Below are 22418 nucleotides of genomic sequence, written 5' to 3'. Positions count from 1 at the left end.
TTCAGGCTGATAAAATATTCCATAAACAAACCCGTCCATTCTTAGTCTCTAGGATGGTACATTTTCTGAGAGTTGATTATTTTTGATGTTTTCTTACATCCATTTAGAAAAAAATAATTGACACATTATATCCTTATTTTGATTCCAATATTGATTCTAAATATGAAAATCCTTTCTATAAAAACATAGTTCCTTGTTCCCTCTTAAACTAAGGAGTTGGAGCAGTATCTACAGTTAGAAAGAATGAGGGAAACTGTTACTGCTTCTTTTGCTGTTCTTCCTCACTTAACAGGAACAGCTGTCAATAGCTATTCCTCAGGAATAGCTGTGGATGCTTTTCCAGGATTTGCATAACTGGTAAGTTATGTCTGGATATTTAAGAAAAAAAATCTCATGGTATTAAATAAATTAATGTTCTAAGGATCATTTAGTTGTTTTCTAATTTTTTGTTCAATTCCAATTAGTCTCTGCTTCTAACTTATAGAAGATTTTCATTATATGGACCTGCTATAGGGATTCAATTGATAATTTGCCTTGCTTACCTAGCATTCTTTGAGAGTCCCATGTATATTCATACCAAGTCCGAACCCGATTCTGCACATTCTTAGGAATGGAATAAGTGTTCATGTAGGAAATGGTATGATCCATGCTGATTCGGAAGTTGTTCTGATTGGCTGTGGCTGCCCCAATTACATCTTGCATCTAAAACCACAAATATAGTCACTCCACACCCGGCAGGAGGAATTGGAAGAGTTACTGAAAGCCCAGTTTAATTAAGAGTCTTTACTAGATACATTCTATTCTAATGCACTACTTGATTTTTAACACACTGATATTGAGTCTTAATTTCAACCATTTACATAAAACAATTGGTAAATCATATCCTCCTTCTGACCCTATAAGGACAATAGGACCTGTCTTATTTACCATGTGAAGTTTTTGTGAGGGTTCAGTCACATAATGCATGTGACTGCACACAATCGTCTTTGCAAACTTGTTTATTACTGTGAAGATGTTAGTTGGTATTTTAAAAATTATACAGCTTGTGCTTATTCAAGGGATGTACAAAGAAAGTTGAGCAATTACCTGGCAGAAAGGCTAGTCCATTTTTGTGAGTCTCACTTTGAAAGCATCCTTCATAGATTATCCAGTGTGGTTGGCTATATAGACTCAATTCATCATGAAATTGCAACCTCTGTACTTCCCTTAGTGTTGTTTAGACAGATAAAATCAAATCTCATCATGCTTAAGGCACAGTATTCAGCAGAAGTTGAAATGTGCTGAAATTACTGAAGCATCATCTACTGCTGTGACAAAACTTAAGGAACTGTCAGGTTTTAGTTCTTGGATGTTTATAACTCAGCCATAAAAACCCACTCTAGGTTAAAAGCTGATCTTTAAGGTCTCAGCACAAAAAAGATATATAGCTTGACTCTTCCTCTCACATAGAGGGAAGCAAGTGGTTGTAAATTTGCTTTGACCGTGGGTTTATAATACAGAGGAAAACCAGAGTCTCACTTTTACATTCTTGAGACTTTGCTCATTCATTCTAGTAGCTGAGTCTTTTTTGCTTATGGAAAAACTACTCATTCTTTGAGGTCTACCTCAGATGGCTCTTTTATTGTGGTGCCTTCCTCGGTTTGTATTTTTAGAGTCAATAGGTTTTTCTTCTCATCCAAAGTATCTGTTGAGGAGCTATGCAGATAGTCAAACTGGATACATTTATTTCAGTCCCTGACTTACTCCTTGGGAGCTATTCCAAATATCCTTTGACAACCTCAGTTACTAGATCTCCTTTTTACAAGCCGTTCTTGACTGATGGAAAACATTGCCAAGTCACCTAAGGCCATGATACTTGGAATATTAGGGGTTGGTTGGGAGATTTAATAGAGTTTTCAATTGGGAGCCAAGGATAATTAAGAGCATTGTTGATCAACATTGAGGGCTCAGAATTTAGTGACAGTAATCTGAGTGGTTTAAGTGCTATCCTTCAGCAACACTAGGTTTTAGCAGCATAGATGAAGAGGACATGTGTTCCATGATGTGTTCCAAATCAGGGGAAGAAAATGTCAGTCTCTAATAGTTGTATCATAGAATAGAATATTGAAGTTAAAATGTGAGGATCAGGTCCAGGGTGTAGTTCTCGGCATGATTCATGTGGGAATTTTGAATAGTGGAGATCGTGTCCCAGTCCCTCTCTTGTTTTCAACTGTTTTCCTCAGCATCTTGTATTCACTACGAGAGTGTATATTCTGTCTCAATCTTTTTTTTTTTTTTTTGTGGTGGGGAGAGGCTATAGTACTATATTTTCCGTGGCTTGATATTTGAGGTTTCAACAGAAACCTCAAATTCAGTGCAAAGGAAGATGTGGTGTGGTGTATAAAGCAACACTTCTCAAACTTTCATGTGCATATAAATTACCTGAGGATCTTGTTAAATTGCAGATTCTACTCCACAGTTCTGGGGTGAGGACTGAAATCTGAATTTCCCAAGTGACACTTTTGCTATTAGTCTAAAGACTACATTCTGAACAGCAAGAAAATTGAACTGGAGCTAGATACCATTTTAAAATCCTGTAGACATTACCTTGGATATAGTAAATGCTAAATACATGTTAGATTTTACTATTACTATCAATATTACATGGCTGTATCATACAACTGTGTGAATTACATGTAGGAATTGAGGATGCCTCTTAATGTCTTTAAACTGGAGCTGCCTCATCTATAAAAGTGAGACAACATTGAAGGGGATGTGGGTACCTCACACAGATTTTTATAAGAAACCATGAGACAATATGATTTTTGCTATTTATGTTCAAATTAATTGCATTTCTCTCTAAACCAGCTTTTCATTTTCAATCATTGTTGATGCAATGAATAAGCCATTAAGATTATATTTTATACTTACAGTTTTTAACTGCTTCTGTGTTTTTCGCAAACCTAAATATTTTCTAGAGTTTCCTTTACAGTCTCTCTCTCCACTCTATTATTATGCTCCCGCTGGAGTTGCCATATCCCTATATATCTGTATTAACCATATATTTTTAAAAATTTATGTATTTTGATGCTTTGATATCTGGTACTATCCCTCCCAGAGTTAGCTAATTCCTAAGAGATAGCAAACAACTCCACTGGGAATGCAGCTTTCATAGGCAAAGTAACCAATCCAGAGATCATACTCCTAACAGCCTTCTTTATTGGACTCTCATATTCCAGGCTACTATCCACCTGATCCACCTAGCCACTCCAGAGCCAAATACCAGCCAACTAGAGACAGTCCCTACACCCTCAGAACCTACTAAAATTACTGAAACTAGCCAATTCTAAATCTTCTAACCCCACTTCACTTGTCCTTCACCTGGTGCTCCCCCATGTGGCCTCCTTGGCATGTTGTGACCCTTCCTTTTGGATCTGTTTGTGTAACTATCTTTTCAATGCCAAATGTCTCCTGATTTGTTGGTCTCATCATACCTAAATAATACCTTATTTTATTTTTTAAAGATGTATTTATTTGACAGTGAGAGATTGTGCACTCAAGAGAGCCATAGGAATGGGCAGAGGGAGAGTCTCCAGCAGACTCTGCAGTGAGCACAGAGCCCCCAATATGGGGCTTGATCTCATGATGCTGAGGTCAGGACCTCGGCTGAAATTAAGAGTTGGACACTTAACCGATTGAGCTACTCAGGCTCCCCATAATAAAACCTACTTTTAAAGACAGTATCACCTCCTCCAATTCATACTATATTTTGATTAATCTTCCTGAATCTCTGTTCAAAATTACCCCTTGGCTGACTTTTCATTGACTTTCAGATAAAGTTCAACATCTTTAACATTCAGATCCCTTAAAATATTTTGTCCTTACATACATCTCTAACCTATTTACAAGCATCCTTCGCTTTAGTCATACTGGTACTTTATTTCCTCAAGCACACTGTGCTTTATCATTGCCATCCTTCACACACTGTTTCTGATTGATTGGACTATCTGTCTATAACTATTGAATCCTATCTCTTTTTTTAAGATGTTGAAATGCATTCTTCTCCTGGGAAGCTTCCCTATTCTGAACTAATATAGAACTTTCAAACTTTCCTTTGGTACTTACCAAGGATAGCAGGTGCTGATATTCAAGGATGTAGGATTTGAGTTTTGATTATTTATGGTCAGCTTCAAATGTTATAAAAAATTATTTTTATTGCTACATTTTGTTAAAGAATGAGATTTATTCATACCACAGTGAATGTGGTGAGAACTAATGATTTATCAGTAGGAATAGTCATTTTGTGATTTTGTCTCTTTACCCAGGATAAGAATCTCATTATGACTTTTTTTGTTCTCAAAATATGATAGGTGAAGTACCTTCCAAGGAAGTATACCTTCTAATAATGCTATGCTGCCCAGCTTTTTAGTTCTCGTGAATCTGGGAATTCACAAAAATACTGGGCCTTATGCCTTGCAAATGTCAACTACCTTGTAATAGTTATTTGCAATTGTTTTACTTTATTACTAGACTGTGACTTCTTGAGGAAAAAGGACAAAGAGATGCCATAATAAACATTTATGAACCAATGTCTTATTAATTAAATTGATTTAGATGGCATTTGGTAGCCTCTGGTCTAAATGACCTCCGAAGTTGATTTTAATCTAGGGATTTTATGACAATATTTGAAGTTTAATTAAAGAAGGGAGATTTTAAAGGTTTTTCAGGAAATTCTAAGAAGTCAATTTAGAAACTTGACTTTTTCTGAGTCTAATCTGACACTCATTGTGGATAGGTCTTCTGATAGATTTAACAGTTTAAAAATTGAAAGCAATGTTGGCTCATTCACATCCTCCTCCACTTCATTAAAAAAGATGAAATGTCAGTAAAAAAAAAAGGAAAGCATTAGATGTATTTTGATTTTTCTTCTGCAAATTTATAGACATTAGCCTTTCAAAAATAGCATTATGTATCTAGGGATTCACACCTCCATTTACCTGACCAATTAAGCTGGAGAACACAAAAACTCCAGAAAAAAAATTCAACAGTTGAAAAACAATTTCAAATGATGTTTGTGGTTCTGGAAGGCCCCCAATGGTAATTAAAGTTCGAACAGCCCAATAATAACATCTTAGATACCTGTGAAAAGAAAATATATACATTTTGCTTTTTACTATTACATTAAAATACCACTATGCTTGGGAGTATAGATTACTACTAAATTATAACACATTTTCTCCTAATCATGATTTTCTTTCTATAAGAAACATTAGCAATACCATGTGTACTAACATAAACTTATTGATAAATGTTGTGAAATGACTAAACAACTAGCTGCATGGAGGGTATTTATTAGCTGTTCTAGCTTATCTCTTGCTGCAAAATAAATTGTCCCCAAATTTAGTGGTATAAAACTATTTTATATTTTATTTTATAAGCCCTATTTTATTAAGGCTCATAAATTTGTGGGTTGGGTAGTTATGTAAAGTCCAGCAGAGATGGCTTATCTATGCTGCATGATAAGTGGACCCTTAGCTGGGATGACTTGAATGTCTGGAGATAGCTGGGCAGACTTATTGAGGCCAAATGTCTGTGCCTTGATTCTAACTGTTGACTGGGTTCTTCTGTTCTGCACATTATGACTGTTTGGAATGCCCAAAGTGTCTCCTCTTACATGTCTGAGCCTCAGCTGTAATGCTTGGAATGGCTGGGGCTGGCTGGGTATCCTCTTTTCCAGCAGCCTCTCAATATGACTAACTTAAGCTTCCTCATAGCATGGCAGTCTCAGGGTAGATGGGCTTCTTACATGGTGGCTATAGTAGCTCAGATAGTAGCTATAAGATTTCTTAGAATTCAGAAGTTCCATAATGTCTTAATCTTTTGTTACAGAGGTGAGGGAAAGGATAGCAGTATTTTTTACAGAATCCTTACAGTGAGAGGGGCAGCAAAGAATTTGAGGGCATCTTTAAACTACCACACTAGTGATTTGTGAGATAAAGGATATTTATAAAGATTGGAGAGCCTTTATAGTTTAGATACAATTGTTTTTACTGATAGAAAATACAGTAGATATATTCCTCCTCTCTCTTTTCTACTCACATCTCATTAAATTATTAAATATATAACCATAACAAAGACAAAGGCATACCGAGCTCAACCTTAAAATGGAAATTTCTCTTGGGTATAATAGGTAATTTATCCAGAAATTTAGTATTGAAGAAAATCAGGTATAATAACAATATACTTGATTAATATAATAATCAAGTTTAGAAATATACTTGATAACGATTCTGTACTTAACTTGAACAACTCTAAGTAGAGAGACTGAGATCATTATAGCCCAGATAGGAAGAGAATTAGAAATCAAGGCAGCAAAAAAATAATACGATAAAGATTAGGACAGAATATATAGGATTCATGTATCTACATTTGGCTAAGGGCTTCATGGTGTCCCTAGTGAGGTGGGAATGAAAGGTGGTATTATAACCTCATAGTATATTTACCATAGTTTTTGTGTATGATTAGATATATCTAATATATAGATATTATATACTACTTGACATATTTCATATAGCTCTGATAACATGGTCTGAATCAGGCATTCCCACTGAATCCTTAAAAAAATGTGCTGTATATACACTGTATCTCCATATATTGTTGCAGGAAGACAACAATAGTGGGTTCCAACTAGAAATTCTAGTTTCTAGGATAGACACAGAAAAACAGTACATTTTACAGAATTTTGGCTCTAATCTGCCTTTCATTTCTTGTCTAGGTGTGCCACATAAATATTTGCACTTCAAGCAATTGTATATTAGTCTTTGACTAAGGGTGGTCTTTTTTCGTGAAAAAGTTTACAGTTTTCAGATCTTCAAACAGTAGGCAGTTGGAGGTTTACAAAGAATCAAACTGCAGTTAAAGTCAATATTCAAAAACAAATCTAAAAAGAAATCACTCATTTTGAAATTCAATACCTTTTGAAGGATGTGAGTTTTTTTTTTTAACCTGGTTGATATAGGAACAGAAAAATAATTAATTCTTTGGGAAAGTTTGAAACCACTGTGCCAAGAGAATAAAAATATTACCACTCTGTAAAGCAGATTTCTTTGGACTTGCTAATATTATAGTGAACTGGATGTCAAAGAGAACCACCTTGAAGGAGTATAGAATTAATTTTATGGATTGCATTTTAACTTTTTAAATTCCAATTTATAATTTCCTATTACCTGATTTAGTTTGGCCACAGGCCTAGGACCTGTGGGTCTCTTTAAATTAAGGAAATATATTGAACCCAATCCTACCCAAGAGTGGGACAGGGACTAGAGTCTTTCCCTACATAGCCAATTCCATTACAAATGGTTGGGATTACTGTCCCCTTCAAAGTCACTGCAGTGTTAGCAGGAATAAATATGAACTTCTTTCTTTCATTTAATTATTTATGGATGTTAAAAAATAACAATCAAATGTGAAACATAAGCATTGATTTTCCAAATCTGAAAGGTTAGCCTTGAACTATTTTTTTGTGTGTACAAAATGGTCCTCTATGTTAGTTGGAAGTTTTCTGCCCTCATGCTTTGAGGTTTATTTTTGGATCTTTTCTCGATCATGTCTTATACACTCAGGCATGCACAACCAAAGGTAAGATTTGTAATTTAATTAGATGGCATCTTATTGATTTTTCTAGGATTAGCTTAATTAGTCAAGTGTGTCCACCTCTAATATTAACATGCTAAACAGATAGATCTTTTCAAGGAGAGTCTATCTGGCTGATTTAATATATGACTATCTAACAGGCTGTATATATACAGTTCCAAGAGCAGTAAGACAGAATTTGACATAAAATCATAAAAGACAGTTAATGTCTCTCTCTGTGACTATCATAAATAAATAAAAATTAAAAAAAAAAAAAAAACGGGATCCCTGGGTGGCACAGTGGTTTGGCGCTTGCCTTTGGCCCAGGGTGCGATCCTGGAGACCCGGGATGGAATCCCACATCAGGCTCCCGGTGCATGGAGCCTGCTTCTCCCTCTGCCTATGTCTCTGCCTCTCTCTCTCTCTCTCTCTCTCTGTGACTATCTAAATAAATAAAAATTAAAAAAAAAAGACAGTTAATGTGAAAATAGAAATTCTCCCGTAAAACAAACATTACATGAAACTTTCCCCTCAACATTTTGTTATAAAAAACCTCAAACAGAAGAACTGAAAGAATTTTATAGTGAACACCACCTTTTATAGTAAACAACTATATTCTACTATGAACATTTTACTCTACCTATTTTGTCAACACATTCCTCTAATTTTCCACTCAGCAATCCATCTTATTTTCTTTTTCATCTTATTTTTTGGATGCATTTCAAAGTAATTTGCAGACAGCAAGGCATTTCCTTCTAAATACAGTGCTTCAGAATAAATATATTAACCAGAGCTCAATATTTATATAGAATTATTTTTAAATTTTGAAAATAAAATAAAAGCACAAATCTTAAGTATATAATTTGATGAATTTTGACAAATGTATATATCTGTGTAACCCAAATGCCTACCAAGATAAAGGACATTTCCATCTCTCCAGAAAGTTCCCTCATTCCTTTTCTCAGAGGCAACAACTATTCTAATGTTTTATACCAGAGATGAGTTTTGCCTGTTTTAGAATTTCACATAAATGAAATCATACCATATGCACACTTTTCTGTACGATGTCTTTCACTCAGAATAATGATTTTGAAATTTATTCATGTTGTTGTGTCTATCAACAGTTTTTGCTTTTTTATAGCAGAGTAGAATTCATTTCATGAATATAGCAGTTTGTTTATTCTCCTATGTATGAACACCTAGGCTGTCTCAAGTTTCTTGTTATGAATAAACATTCCTGAATGTACTTATATAAGTTTTTAATAGACATATATTTTTATTTCTCTTGGGTAAATATTTAGGCTTGAATTTTTGTTTGTAAGGTATATGGTTTTCCCCCCCAATTTTTTATTTAAATTCCAGTTAGTCATATACAGTGTTAACGTTAGTTTCAGGTGTACAATCTAGTGATTCATCACTTACATGCAACATGTAAGTTGTATGTTTAATTGTAAAAGAAACTATCAGATCCTTTTCTAAAATGATTGTCATTTTGCATTCCTTCCAACTCCACTTGTTTCATAGTTGCTAACTATAATAATATTTGTTGAATGATATGAAAGAATAAGTGAATGGTTATGCATACCTTGACTTACTGAAATAAGAACATAAGAAGACTGCATCTGTGAGCACATCTGTGAAATCTTCTTGCACTCCTCCCTGTTGTGCTTCCAGCTGCCTTTCATCTCCTTTCTGGTCCACTGAACTCTTGCTGTTCTGGTGTGTTTTTTTTACATCCAAAGTTTTTACATACTGTGCATGTCAGTGTAAAGACTTTTTTCTTTTCTTCCTCCTTTCCTCTCTTCCTTCCCTCCTCCCTCTTTCTCTCTTTTTTTCTGCCGGTGTCTGAACTGACGTATAGGAGATCCTGAATAAAAACCTTCACCTACCTTGGTCTCATCATCTTCATGTGTGGACTGAAGGGGATAAGTTATCCTAAACTTCCCTAGCACTAAGGTATAGTAATTTTGATTCCTTCCTCACCCTGTCTAAAGCCATAATTTCTATGACAACTTTGCTTGCCTTTTTTTTTTTTTTTAACTCTTTTGAAGATCTATATATTAGGGATTGGGGTTAGGGATTTGTTAAGACATTTGTGGACACTGGAACTTTAGGCCTGTAAATAAGTGAACTGTGGTATATATGTACAAAGAACAAAGGAATTTTGGGGATATTTCTGGGTACCAAATAACTTTAACCACTTATATTTTCTTTTAAGCTAAGCCTTCTCCTTCTTTGTCAAATTTTACAATTGAATGAAGGATGCCATCTGTTCAAAATAAATGAAAATGACTCCTAGTCTACTATTAAAATGATTAGATATTGTTATACTGGTGAGGATTAATGGAATAGTATTAAATTTGACTCTTACTTTAAATATTCACAATGCTCCACTTATGGCTCACAATTTGCTGCCTAGTTTTAATGAGGGCAAAGTATGTAAGTCCAGTGATCTCATAAGCAACCGTCACTTGATAGGTTATCAGATACCATCACAAGGGTTAAGTAAAACACTCTTTCAGTTTATGAAGACAAAGGGTAATATGAAGTAATAGAAAAGACATAGTAATGTAAGGTGGTATTTAAAAACTTTGAGGAAAAGTAAGCATATTACTAACTTTCATATGCAAATTATCTTAAATATATATAAAAATGCTCCTTAAATATATATAAAAGATATATTAAAAATACAGAAAAAGCAATTCCTTTGTAAAAATAGCAACTGTGCCCCTAACAGCTGGTGGTAGGATTATTGGAGCTTAGGTTTTGAATGAGAACTCTTCTGTCTCAATGAGCAGAGCAGAGCCATGGAGAAATTCTTATCTTTATAATCAGAGAATGTGCACTGTATGGAACTAATGCTGTAAAATGTGTTGAAACTTGCCTCGTGGCATGGAAATGACCACTTATTGTAATTTTGCATGAGTGATTACAAAGAATTGGTGGTTTCTAATTCTTGGGTGCAAGGTGCTATTTTTATCTATTATATCAAGCTTGTTATAAAAAGCTTCTGCAAGCAATCAACAAAACTAAAAGACAGCTTTTGGAATGGGAAAAGATATTTGAAAATGACATATGTGTTAAAAGGTTAGTATCCAAAATCTACAGAGTTGATTTGATACTACAAATTGTAGTAGTTTGATACTACAAAGTATCAAACTCGACACTCAAAAAGCAAATAGCCCAGTTAAGAAATGGGCAGAAGACCTGAATAGATGTTTTTTTCCAAAGAAGATATCCAGATGGCCAACAGACAAGATGCTCAACATCATTCATCATCAGGGAAATACAGATCACAACTACAGTGAGATAGCAGCTCACACCTGTCAGAATGGATAAAATTAACATACAGAAAACCATGGATGTTGGCCTGGTTGCAGAGAAAGGGGAAACCTCTTACACTGTTGGTGGGAATGCAAACTGGTGCAGCCACTCCGAAAAACAGCATGGAGATTCCTCAAAAAGTTAAATATAGAACTACCTTCCAATTTAGCAATTGCGTTACTAGGTTTTTAACTAAACTTTACAAAAATACTGATTCAAAGGGGCACATGCACCTCAATGTTTATAGCAGTATTATCAACAATAGCTAAACCCAAATGTCCATCAACTGATGGATGGATAAAGAAGTGTTTTATATATATATATATATATATATATATATATATATATATATATATTTAATATAATATTATATATTATAATATTATATATAATATTAATATATAATATTTAATAATATGTATATTATTACATATACATATAACTTCCAGCCTGAAAATTAAAGGTTGGAGAACGATTTACCATTCAAATGGTCCTCAAAAGAAAGCAGGGGTAGCCATCCTTTTATCAGATAAATTAAAGTTTATCACAAAGACTGTAGTAAGAGATGAAGAGGGACACTATATCATACTTAAGGATCTATCCAACAAGAGGACCTAACAATCGTGAATATTTATGCCCCTAATGTGGGAGCTGCCAAGTATATCAATCAGTTAATAACCAAAGTTAAGAATATTTGATAATAATACACTTACACTTGGTGACTTGAATGTAGTGCTTTCTACAATCGACAGATCTTCTAAGCACAACATCTCCAAAGAAACAAGAGCTTTAAAAGATACACTGGACCAGATGGATTTCACAGATATTACAGAACTTTATATCCAAACGCAACTGAATACACATTCTTCTCAGGTGCACATGGAACTTTCTCCAGAATAGACCACATACTGGGTCACAAATCAGGTCTTAACCATTCAAAATATTTGGGAATAAAGCAAAAGCAGTTCTAAGAGGGAAATACATTGCAATACAAGCATCCCTCAAAAAATTGGAAAAAACTCAACTACACAAGCTAACCTCACACCTAAAGGAACTGGAATAAGAGTAGCAAATACAACCTATACTGAGCAGAAGAAGAGAGTTAATAAAGATTTGAGCAGAACTCAATGAAATAGAGACCAGAAGAACTGAAGAACACATCAACAAAACCAGGAGTTGGCTCTTTTTTTTTTTTTTTAAATTTTTTATTTATTTATTTATTTATGATAGTCACAGAGAGAGAGAGAGAGGCAGAGACACAGGCGGAGGGAGAAGCAGGCTCCATGCACCGGGAGCCCGATGTGGGATTCGATCCCGGGTCTCCAGGATCCCGCGCTGGGCCAAAGGCAGGCGCCAAACCGCTGCGCCACCCAGGGATCCCCTGGAGTTGGTTCTTTGAAAGAATTAATAAGATAGATAAACCATTAGCCAGCCTTATTAAAAACAAAAAAGACTCTAATTAATAGAATCACGAATGAAAAAGGACAGATCAGAACCAATAGCAAGGAAATACAAACGATTTTAAAAACATATTATGAACAGCTATACACCAATAAATTAGGCAATCTAGATGAAATGGACATACTTCTGAAAGCCACAAACTACCAAAACTGGAAGAGGAAGAAATAGAAAACCTGAACAGGCCAATAACCAGGGAGGAAATTGAAGCAGTCATCAATAACCTCCCAAGACACAAAAGTCCAGGGCCAGATGACTTCCCTGGGGAATTCTATCAAACATTTAAAGAAGGAACAATACCTATTCTACTAAAGCTGTTCCAGACAATAGAAAGGGACAGAATACTTCCAAACTCATCTTATGAGGCCAGCAGTAACTTAATTCTAAAACCAGACAAAGACCCCACCAAAAAGGAGAATTATAGACCAATATCCCTGATGAACACAGATGCAAAAATTCTCAACAAGATACTAGCCAATAGGATCCAACAGTACATTAAGAAGATTATTCACCATGACCCAGTGGGATTTATCCCCAGGATGCAAGGCTGGTTTAACACTTTTAAAACAATCAATGTGATTGATCATATCAGCAAGAGAAAAAACAAGAACCATATGATCCACTCAACAGATGCAGACAAAGCATTTGACAAAATACAGCATCTATTCCTGATCAAAACCTTCAGAGTGTAGGGATAGTGGGAACATTCCTCAGCATCTTAAAAGCCATCTAAAAAGCCCACAGCAAATATCATTCTCAATGGGGAAACACTGGGAGCCTTTCCCCTAAGACCAGGAACACGACAGGGATGTCCACTCTCACCACTGCTATTCAACATAGTACTACTAGAAGTCCTAGCCTCAGCAATCAGGCAACATAAAGAAATAAAAGGCATTAAAATTGGCAAAGAAGAAGTCAAACTCTCCCTCTTTGCAGATGACATGATCCTGTACCTAGAAAACCCAAAAGACTGCATCCCAAGATTGCTAGAACTCATAAAGCAATTTGGCAGTGTGGCAGGATACAAAATCAATGCCCAGAAATCAGTGGCATTTCTATACACTAACAATGAGACTGAAGAAAGAGAAATTAGGAGTCCATCCCATTTACAATTGCACCCAAAAGTATAAGATACCTAGGAATAAACCTAACCAAAGAGGTAAAGGATCTATACCCTAAAAACTACAGAACACTTCTGAAAGAAATTGAGGAAGACACAAAGAGACAGAAAAATATTCCATGCTCCTGGATTGGAAGAATCATATTGTGAAAATGTCAATGCTACCCAGGGCAATTTACACATTCAATGCAATCCCTATCAAAATACCATGGACTTTCTTCAGAGAGTTGGAACAAATCATCTTAAGATTTGTGTGGAATCAGAAAAGACCCTGAATAGCCAGGAGAATATTGATAAAGAAAACCAGAGCCAGGGGTATCACAATGCCGGATTTCAAGTTGTACTACAAAGCTGTGGTCATCAAGACAGGGTGGCACTGGCACAAAAACAGACACATAGATCAATGGAACAGAATAGAGAACCCAGAAATGGGCCCTCAACTTTATGGTCAACTAATATTCGACAAAGCAGGAAAGACTATCCACTGGAAGAAAGTCTCTGCAATAAATGGTGCTGGGAAAATTGGACATCCACATGCAGAAGAATGAAACTAGACCACTCTCTTGCACCATACACAAAGATAAACTCAAAATGGATGAAAGATCTAAATGTGAGTCAAGAATCCATCAAAATCCTAGAGAAGAACATAGGCAACACCCTTTTTGAACTTGGCTACAGCAACTTCTTGCAAGATACATCTATGAAGGCAAAGGAAACCAAAGCAAAATGAACGATTGGGACTTAAGATAAAAAGCTTCTGCACAGCAAAAGAAACAGTCAATAAAACTAAAATACAACTTACAGAATGGGAGAAGATATTTGCAAATAACCTATCAGATAAAGGGCTAGTATCCAAGATCTATAAAGAACTTCTTAAACTCAACAGCAAAGAATCAAAGAATCCAGCCATGAAATGGGAAAAAGACATGAACAGAAATTTCACCAAAGAAGACATAGACATAGACATGGCCAACAAGTACATGAGGAAATGCTCCGCATCACTTGCCCTCAGGGAAATGCAAATCAAAACCACAATGAGATACCACCTCACACCAGTGAGAATGGGGAAAATTAACAAGACAGGAAACAACAGATGTTGGAGAGGATGTGGAGAAAGGGGAACCCTCTTGCACTGTTGGTGGGAATGTGAACTGGTGCAGCCACTCTGGAAAACTGTGGAAGTTCCTCAAAGAGGTAAAAATAGAGCTACCTAATGACCCAGCAATTGCACTGCTGGGGATTTACCCCAAAGATACAGATGCAGGGAAATGGCAGGACACCTGCACCCCAATGTTTATAGTAGTGTCCACCATAGGCAAATTGTGGAAGGAGCCACAATGTCCATCGACAGATGAATGGATACAGATGTGGTCTGTATATACAATAGAATATTCCTCAGCCATTAGAAACAACAAATATCCACCATTTGCTTCAACGTGGATGGAACTGGAGAGTATTATGCTGAGTGAAGTAAGTCCATCGGAGAAGGACAAACATTATATGGTCTCATTCATTTGGGGAATATAAAAAATAGTGAAAGAGAATAATGGGAAAGAAGAGAAAATGAGTGGGAAATATCATGCAGGTGACAGAACATGACTGAAATGAACAAGTCGTAGTGGAAGGGGAGGTGAGCGGGGGGTTGAAGTGACTGGGTGACGAGCACTGATGAGCCCTGGGTGTTATGCTATATTTTGTCAAATTGAACTCCAATAAAAAATATACAAAAAAAAAAAAAAAGAATTGGGATATATTGATGGTGAACTGAAACTTTTACCATTATATGATCTTTTTATCTACAATAATTTTTGTTTTAAAGTCTATTTTTACTAATATTAATTGACAATCTCTTTTAGTTGGTGAATTTAGTCCTTATTAATTAATTATGCTTATTGATATATTTTAGGTTGTTTCTGGTATCTTATTTTGTGATTTCAATTTGTCTTGTCTTTGTGCTTTCCTATTTTCTATATTTCTCCCCACAACTTCCTTTCTCAGTTTTTCCTTTTTTTTTCTCTTCTTTTTTCTTTCTTGAACTGGCTGAATTTTTTTTTTTTTTGGCTTTATTATTCTGTTTTTTTTTTTTCTCCTACTGTGTACTTACCTTCTTTATTACTTTTCCTTAGTGGTTATCTCATCACTGTGCTCCAGCTTTAGTATAAATTTTTTTTTAAGACTTTCTAGACTCTTTTTACTTTCTAGAGAATCCAGTAATCCTTGAAAACTACTTTATCGTAATTTATTTACAAATGTATAACAATTTTATGGCAAAAGTTACAAGTAATTTATTTTGTTGTACTTCAGAGTGGGGTTACTTTGGATATTTGATCTGCACTAGCCTGGGAACTAGAAGTCTAAAATATTAGCACATACTAGTTTAAGTTTCTTAAGGGTTGAAGCTGATTTCTTTTCTTGTTATAACAAAGATCTGACCATTCCTTCCTTTTTTTCCTTACTCCCTCCCTCTCTTCTTTCCTGTCTTCTTTAAGTACCTAATATAAATTTACATATATATACATATATGTGTATATATATATATATATATATATATATATATATATATATATATTCTCAGCACTGTTCTAGTGGGAACAAGATATATTCTCTAGAAGTGCTGCAGAAAGGCATCTAGGTGTGAATAGAGAAGTAACTCCACTTTTTCTGGAAGACATTTTGATATGACCCTATTATTTTGTTAATTTGATAAGAATAGTTATCAGACTGAGGCATCTAATGATGTTCAGATACACCTGAATGCTCACTTTTAGGCATTATTTAATATAGTTGGTACCTTACTCAATTTTCTATATAAATTAGTTATTTATACTAAACTAAATATATGCTTAAGTTAATACACATTCTAAAGGGAATTACTTATAGATTCGGTTGTAAACTTCCCAGGAATAGATAACTTGTGTGTGTGTGTGTGTGTGTGTGTGTGTGTGTGTGTATGTATGTGCTTTTTCAATCAGTGGGCCTTCTGACTTCCAATTTCTCAAATCAGTTCTGGTTAAAAGTTCAAAAAATGTTGTTATAATCCCTCCCCCATCCCGTTCACTCTAGGTAGTGTGTAATTTTGTGAGGTATCTTCACTCTTTTTGCTCTATCCTATAATTGCCTTCCTTCCGAAGGCTGCTGTGAGTTGCTCTTCAAAGTCATGCTGGGACCTGCCCTTTTCCATGAAGGCCATTGCCTTATAATATGCTCAATGTCATTTCATTGGAGCAGAAAGTTAGGGGAGTCTACCTTATGCCCGGCCCTTGTATCTACCAAAATGAAATCTCACTATTAAGTAACCCAGTTGCTATTATTGAGTCATAATTCTACTGCCCTGAATTTTTCAAATGATCCTTTTTATTCCTTTGATACTTGCATATCTAATTGTCAAGTTTAATTTATTATCCTTGTTACTCGTAAGTGTTTAATTGAGTTAGTGGTTATAGCTGACTCATAAACCCATAAAACCCTTTAGTGGTAAACTAATTAGCTACTGCACCTGCCCTCCGAATAATTAACATTGTTCATTACTAACAATCAGCATTGGAGTTATTAAAAGTTACCTTACCACTCTAAAGCAGAGGCTTTAAAACTTTTTTGATCATAATCCAGAGCAAGAAATGCATTACATAGGTCAACACCAGGATACACACACACACACACACACACACACACACACACATCCCTACTATGTATGACAGACTGATATTTTCTCTTCTATTCTCTTCTACTTTACTGTGTTTCACTCAAAAAGAAACTGATCTACTAACAAGTTTTTACTGGCCATTAATGGGTTGTGAGTTACAGTTTCAAAAATACTGGCTTAAGAAAACACATGCATTGAAACAGAAAATTAAGAAGAATCCATAAAAGTTTCCTTCAAATTAAAACTTACTTGTTTCCTTCACCGTTATACACCCATTTAGTACTTCCAATTCCTTCATAGTCAGAAGCCCAGTAATAAATACAGGCATTAATGTGCAGAGTATATAGCAAGTATCCAGTTGTTCGAATGACTCTGCCAAGGAGAATAAATGCAAAGTAAAGACTCATGTCGTTTCTGGAATACAGCCTATTTTAACATTTTCTTTTCCTGGAAGTCTCCACTGAATCTCCTTCCTTTAAATTTGTGAACTGTTAACTCTCATTAGTACAATATAAAATGATGGTGCCATTGCATGTTTTCTAACTGCAGTGTCTTGACTGGGACTGACAGAGTGTAAAAGAAAAATACCTTCCTCTCTTTTCACAGATGGTATGAATCAACTCCTTGAAAGACATGCCTCAAGGGTCACCTCTCCACTTTGAGTCCCATAAAATACGCTACACTGATTTAACTGGATATCTCTGAAAAGCTCATGGGACTTTATACTACGATTAATAGTGACTAGAAATCTCTGTGCAGGTGAAGTTCAGGGGAGCAAATGAATGAAATTCAGATTAGAATAAATTGTCATGAGAGAGATGCAAAGTCAACTTGTGAAGGAGCACATTTATCTGTACCTGTTCTGAACTGAAGCTGGTAATTCATTTCAATTTTTAGTTCTGTATTATTCTAAAAACTAAGATGATTTTCATGCTTTTTATCTCATTTCAAAATATTCAAGTCTGTTTCAGAACATAACTCCTTATTTTATATTTTACATAGCCAAAATTCTGAGATTATTGTTTTCTTTGGCAGGGATATCATAGTCTTCTCAAATGCTGGCCAAACTGTTGTGTCGTTGCTTTTTCTGCCACCCCTGGAAGTATAATGATTCATACTTTACCTGTAGATATATGCCTTGTCCATTATAGACTCTAGGTGATGATTAAATTCAAAAAATGAAGTGTACTATGTAGAAGACAGAGAAATCCAAAAGTGTGTTAGTCTTAAATACAACTATTTAAATACAACTATGTAAGACAAATTTTGTTACTGAAAAGAATCCCATTCATATGTATCCAAAACAAACAAACTAGGGTCTGTTTCATTCTATTTTCCTCTGGCCAGTACATTTTAGAATGGTGCCAAACTCCCAGTGCTTCTTGCTTTATTTCTACTTTCTAGTAGAATACTTTCTAGTAATAGAAAGTATATAGAAATAAAAATTACTACTTTCTAGTAATAGTCTTATTTGTAATGCTTGTTGAAAATCAAGCTTAAAAACATTTTTCCCTTTTTCTTTTTAAAGTATCTAGTAGAATTCTATTTCACAATAATTAAAATTGCATTCCACTCAAGACATAAATAAAATAGGAAAAGTATAATATAATACATTGAAGTCATAAATAGGTGTTAAGTCCTATTGCTCAATACTAGCATTATTTCTAAGCAAGTTGCATTAAATGTGTATTTTTTTCAATAAAATTTAAATTCCGGTAATACTACCATTGATTAGCTCTTCTTGATATTGTTCAAAGAGACACAATGAGTTTATGCATCTAATCCAGAGTTGCTATTTCCCTCAAGGTCTTTTCCTGTTTACATCTACTTCTATCTTAGCTCATACACCCTACTTGCACTCCTACCCCCACTTTCTCTTTTATTACTATAGGCTGTATAAGGTAAGAGCAGCAACATGAAATCCAGAGCCAAACATCAATCTCACCTCTGCCATTTACTAGTTGTGCGACCTTGAAAAAGTCACTAAATATTTCTGTACCTTGATTTCCTCATCTGTAAAATGGGAATAGTAAGAGACCATGTCTCTGAAAGGAGTTACATCCACACAAGAATTAGTATGCTTATATTCAAGGAATCTTACAGATAGAAAGGACTATTGAAGATTATTTAGTTCAGTTTATTTAGTTCAAAATTCATCCAATATAAATGACTATACTAGGGCATTTGGAATTAAAAAACAGATATAATAGTATCACTATTTATCTAGAAATATACACAAATATATTCCTAAGTAGGAAAAATCCCTTAAATGTTCAGATTGAGATAATTTCAATTTGCAGTAACTTATTATGCCTTTTTTAAAAAAATTATTTATTTGAGAGAGAGAGAGATATCAAGTATGAGTTGGGGGGAAGAGCAGAGGGAGAGAATCTCAAACAAGATCTCTGCTGGGCAGGAAGCTCAACATGGGGCTCAATTTCATGACCAATGAGATCATGACCTGAGTTGAAACCAAGAGTCAAATGCTAACCCAGTGAGACACCCAGGTGCCCCCTTATTGTGCTCTTAATAGAAATTTGCACGAAAGTGTTTTTAAGTTTAGCCTTAGTGATCACTGTGGAGCAAATTTATATTTTGTTTTCTCATATATAATTTGGAGACAGATAAATGAAATTTTTTCCTAGAGAATTGTGCATTAAAATGATACACATATATGTGAAATGATTAGACTATGGAGCTATGAAAACAAGATCAATGTTGACCCTCAGGATATTCTGTATTTAAAAAAGTTGCTGAATATAGAGTCTTTGGACACTAGAGTTACAGAGCGGAGGTGTGAAGAGTTGGCATTTTCTGTTTTATTATAATGCCAAACTCCCAAATCATAGGAACCTGAATCTTCCTGGAAAATTGGTCATCTCTGAGTAGGAACCTCTGGAAACTTTCATATGAGACTATAAATTTGATGAGGGATGGCCTACTGCTAAGCTGCTTGGAAAGTTAAGTTCTGCTCCAATCAAGACCCACATTCCAAGGTCAAACTGGAAGTCTCTAGAGTTATCATAAATATGTGAAAATATAGGGTAAAGTCCCTTTCAACTTGAAAAAACTATGGGAATGGAAGGAAAGCCCGTTAAGCTTGAGGTTTATTTGCCAATCTGATTACAGTAAAGAACCTGGAGTCAGAAAGGTATGTGATAGGATTCATATTTCTCCACCCTGTTCTCATTTTCTTCATCTCTAAAATGAAGTTATTTGAAGGAATAAATGAAACCATGAATATTAAATTTAACAGAGTGTGCAGCCCCAAGTATATATTCAGCTAGCAGCAGCTGCTGGTTTTTTTTTCTTTTTGGTTGCTTTTATTTTTGCTGTTGTTAGGCTCCACCCAGGCCCCAGGTTATGCTGTGTTGTTGCCCCAATGCATGAGAGAGATGATCACCTAAAATTTATAAAGTCTTCAGTGTTACTTTTACAAAGGTTGTCTTTGGAAATATGTTATTGTTGCTATTGTTAAAGATTTACATGAATTTTCACATCCTGACTCTCCTCAGATTTGTTTTAGGTGCCTGATGAAGCCATGAATTATAAAATATTCGTCTTAGAATATTTTTGAATAGGTAATGCCTTCACATAGTCCAAAAACAATAGGAAATACATGTCTTTAAAAGTGTTGCTCCCACTCCTGCCCCTATTCATTTTGATTTCCCCTCTTACCATCCATCTCCATCTCAGTTAACCATTTCTATTAAGATTTTTGGTAGTTTTCCAGCATTTATGTGAATACAGAAAAATGGAGTATTTTTCTCTTTCGGTTATACAAAAGTTAGTATTGTTCTATAAACTATTCTGTAACTAGCTTTTTTTTTTTAATTTAGCAATTTATCTTAAAGGTCTTCCTGTATAACAAACAGTTTTCATAGAAAACGTCCTTTTTATTTATTTATTTCTTTTGTTACAAAGTATTCTATTATAAAGATGTCTTGCAATTTATTTGACTAATTCCTCATTGGTGAATATTTGAATTATATCCAAACATATAAATACTTTTGTTTTGTAAAAGTGTTTGCAATTTTGTTTTTGAATTATAGAATTTTAGATGAGTAAGATCACTTAGAGGTAATCTAATCTCTCATTTTACAGCCTGTGTTCCAAGCATTCAGTGACTGTCTAATAAAAAAGGACAAATGGGAAAGAATATGATTATGAAAGATTATTATGTAAGATTATGAAAGATCATGAAAGATTCATTTGTAATTATAGTTGTATTTAGAAGTACAAAGACATTCCTATCTTAGATTATAAAAATATCTCTTGTGAGATATAGAATAAAACAATCAAGAGCAAATTCCATCAGTAGAAACAATGTTTTTCCGTTGTAAAAAAATTCATAGTAATGATGAGGGCAGAAAAATGGACAGTTTGGAAAAAATTAAAAATATTACACTTCTAGAACATTTTGAATCATTTCAAGATTTCCATTATTATAAAAGAAAATTAAATATAGTTATCTTACCTTCAATATCCTATTCATCCTAAATACTGGATTAAACCCAAAGAAGAGGTAAAAAACATCAAATGGCATTACTGACGCAACATCCAACTGTTGGAAAAACACATTCACAATCATCTTGTGTTTATGTGCTTTTTTGGACATGGATTGATTTATGCCAATGCAAATATAAGCTGACCAGGCACCATGAATTTTTTTTTGTTTAATATAAAATTGCCTTTAGTAGTATGCCTAGAGCCACTGTAAGGTATATTTGCACCATGAAAATAAGAAAACTATTTTGTAGGCTACTTCCAATGTATTTCATTTCTACCTTCATGCATCTGAGCTCTCCGTAGGTACTGCATTTTCTGCAATTTTTGTTGAGTTGTCATATACACTTCAGAGATGGCATGGTTACTAATGTTAAAATAACATTTTAATAGTGTTCTAAATGTGGGGCTCTTGGACTGAAAGTCAAGTCTATTCTTAATTTTATTTGAGTCCATTGCACATTAATTGCAGTTGTATATTTTTATACAGCCAATTCTCCAGTATTCAGGGCTGATTACATTGGTGGTGGTTCATCCAGATGCTTCAATTCTTTCTACTGCTCTCCATTTGGGATGATACTGCTAACAATAAACTACTATGAACTCTATCTGTTAGACACTGTGCAGGCTAAGAGAGAGGAAAGGAATCAGTCCCGTTTATAATTAATCAGTAACTCCAATAGGAGAAAGTATGGAAAGTATTATCATAGCTAAATTTTTTTTTAAGTTTTCATGTAGTTAATTATTCTGTTTTTC

At 34.6% G+C, this 22418-nt stretch overlaps 1 protein-coding gene across 1 annotated transcript in view; it reads right to left on the bottom strand.

The window, feature by feature from the left end:
• Positions 1-22418, bottom strand: part of CNGB3 (cyclic nucleotide gated channel subunit beta 3) — a 141248-nt gene that overhangs the window by 48902 nt on the left and 69928 nt on the right. Inside the window, exons 8-12 of the mRNA XM_041769633.1 lie at positions 21634-21720; positions 18280-18344; positions 17406-17528; positions 4977-5118; positions 543-702 (exon numbers count right to left, since the gene is read on the bottom strand). Coding sequence (XP_041625567.1) covers positions 543-702; positions 4977-5118; positions 17406-17528; positions 18280-18344; positions 21634-21720 — 577 coding nt within the window. The remainder of the gene's footprint in view (positions 1-542; positions 703-4976; positions 5119-17405; positions 17529-18279; positions 18345-21633; positions 21721-22418) is intronic.

Source organism: Vulpes lagopus, chromosome 9, assembly GCF_018345385.1.
Source record: "Vulpes lagopus strain Blue_001 chromosome 9, ASM1834538v1, whole genome shotgun sequence".
In the NCBI taxonomy this organism is placed as follows: domain Eukaryota; kingdom Metazoa; phylum Chordata; class Mammalia; order Carnivora; family Canidae; genus Vulpes; species Vulpes lagopus.
Note: the sequence above shows the minus strand (reverse complement) of the source record. Positions and strands in the feature narration are given on the sequence as shown.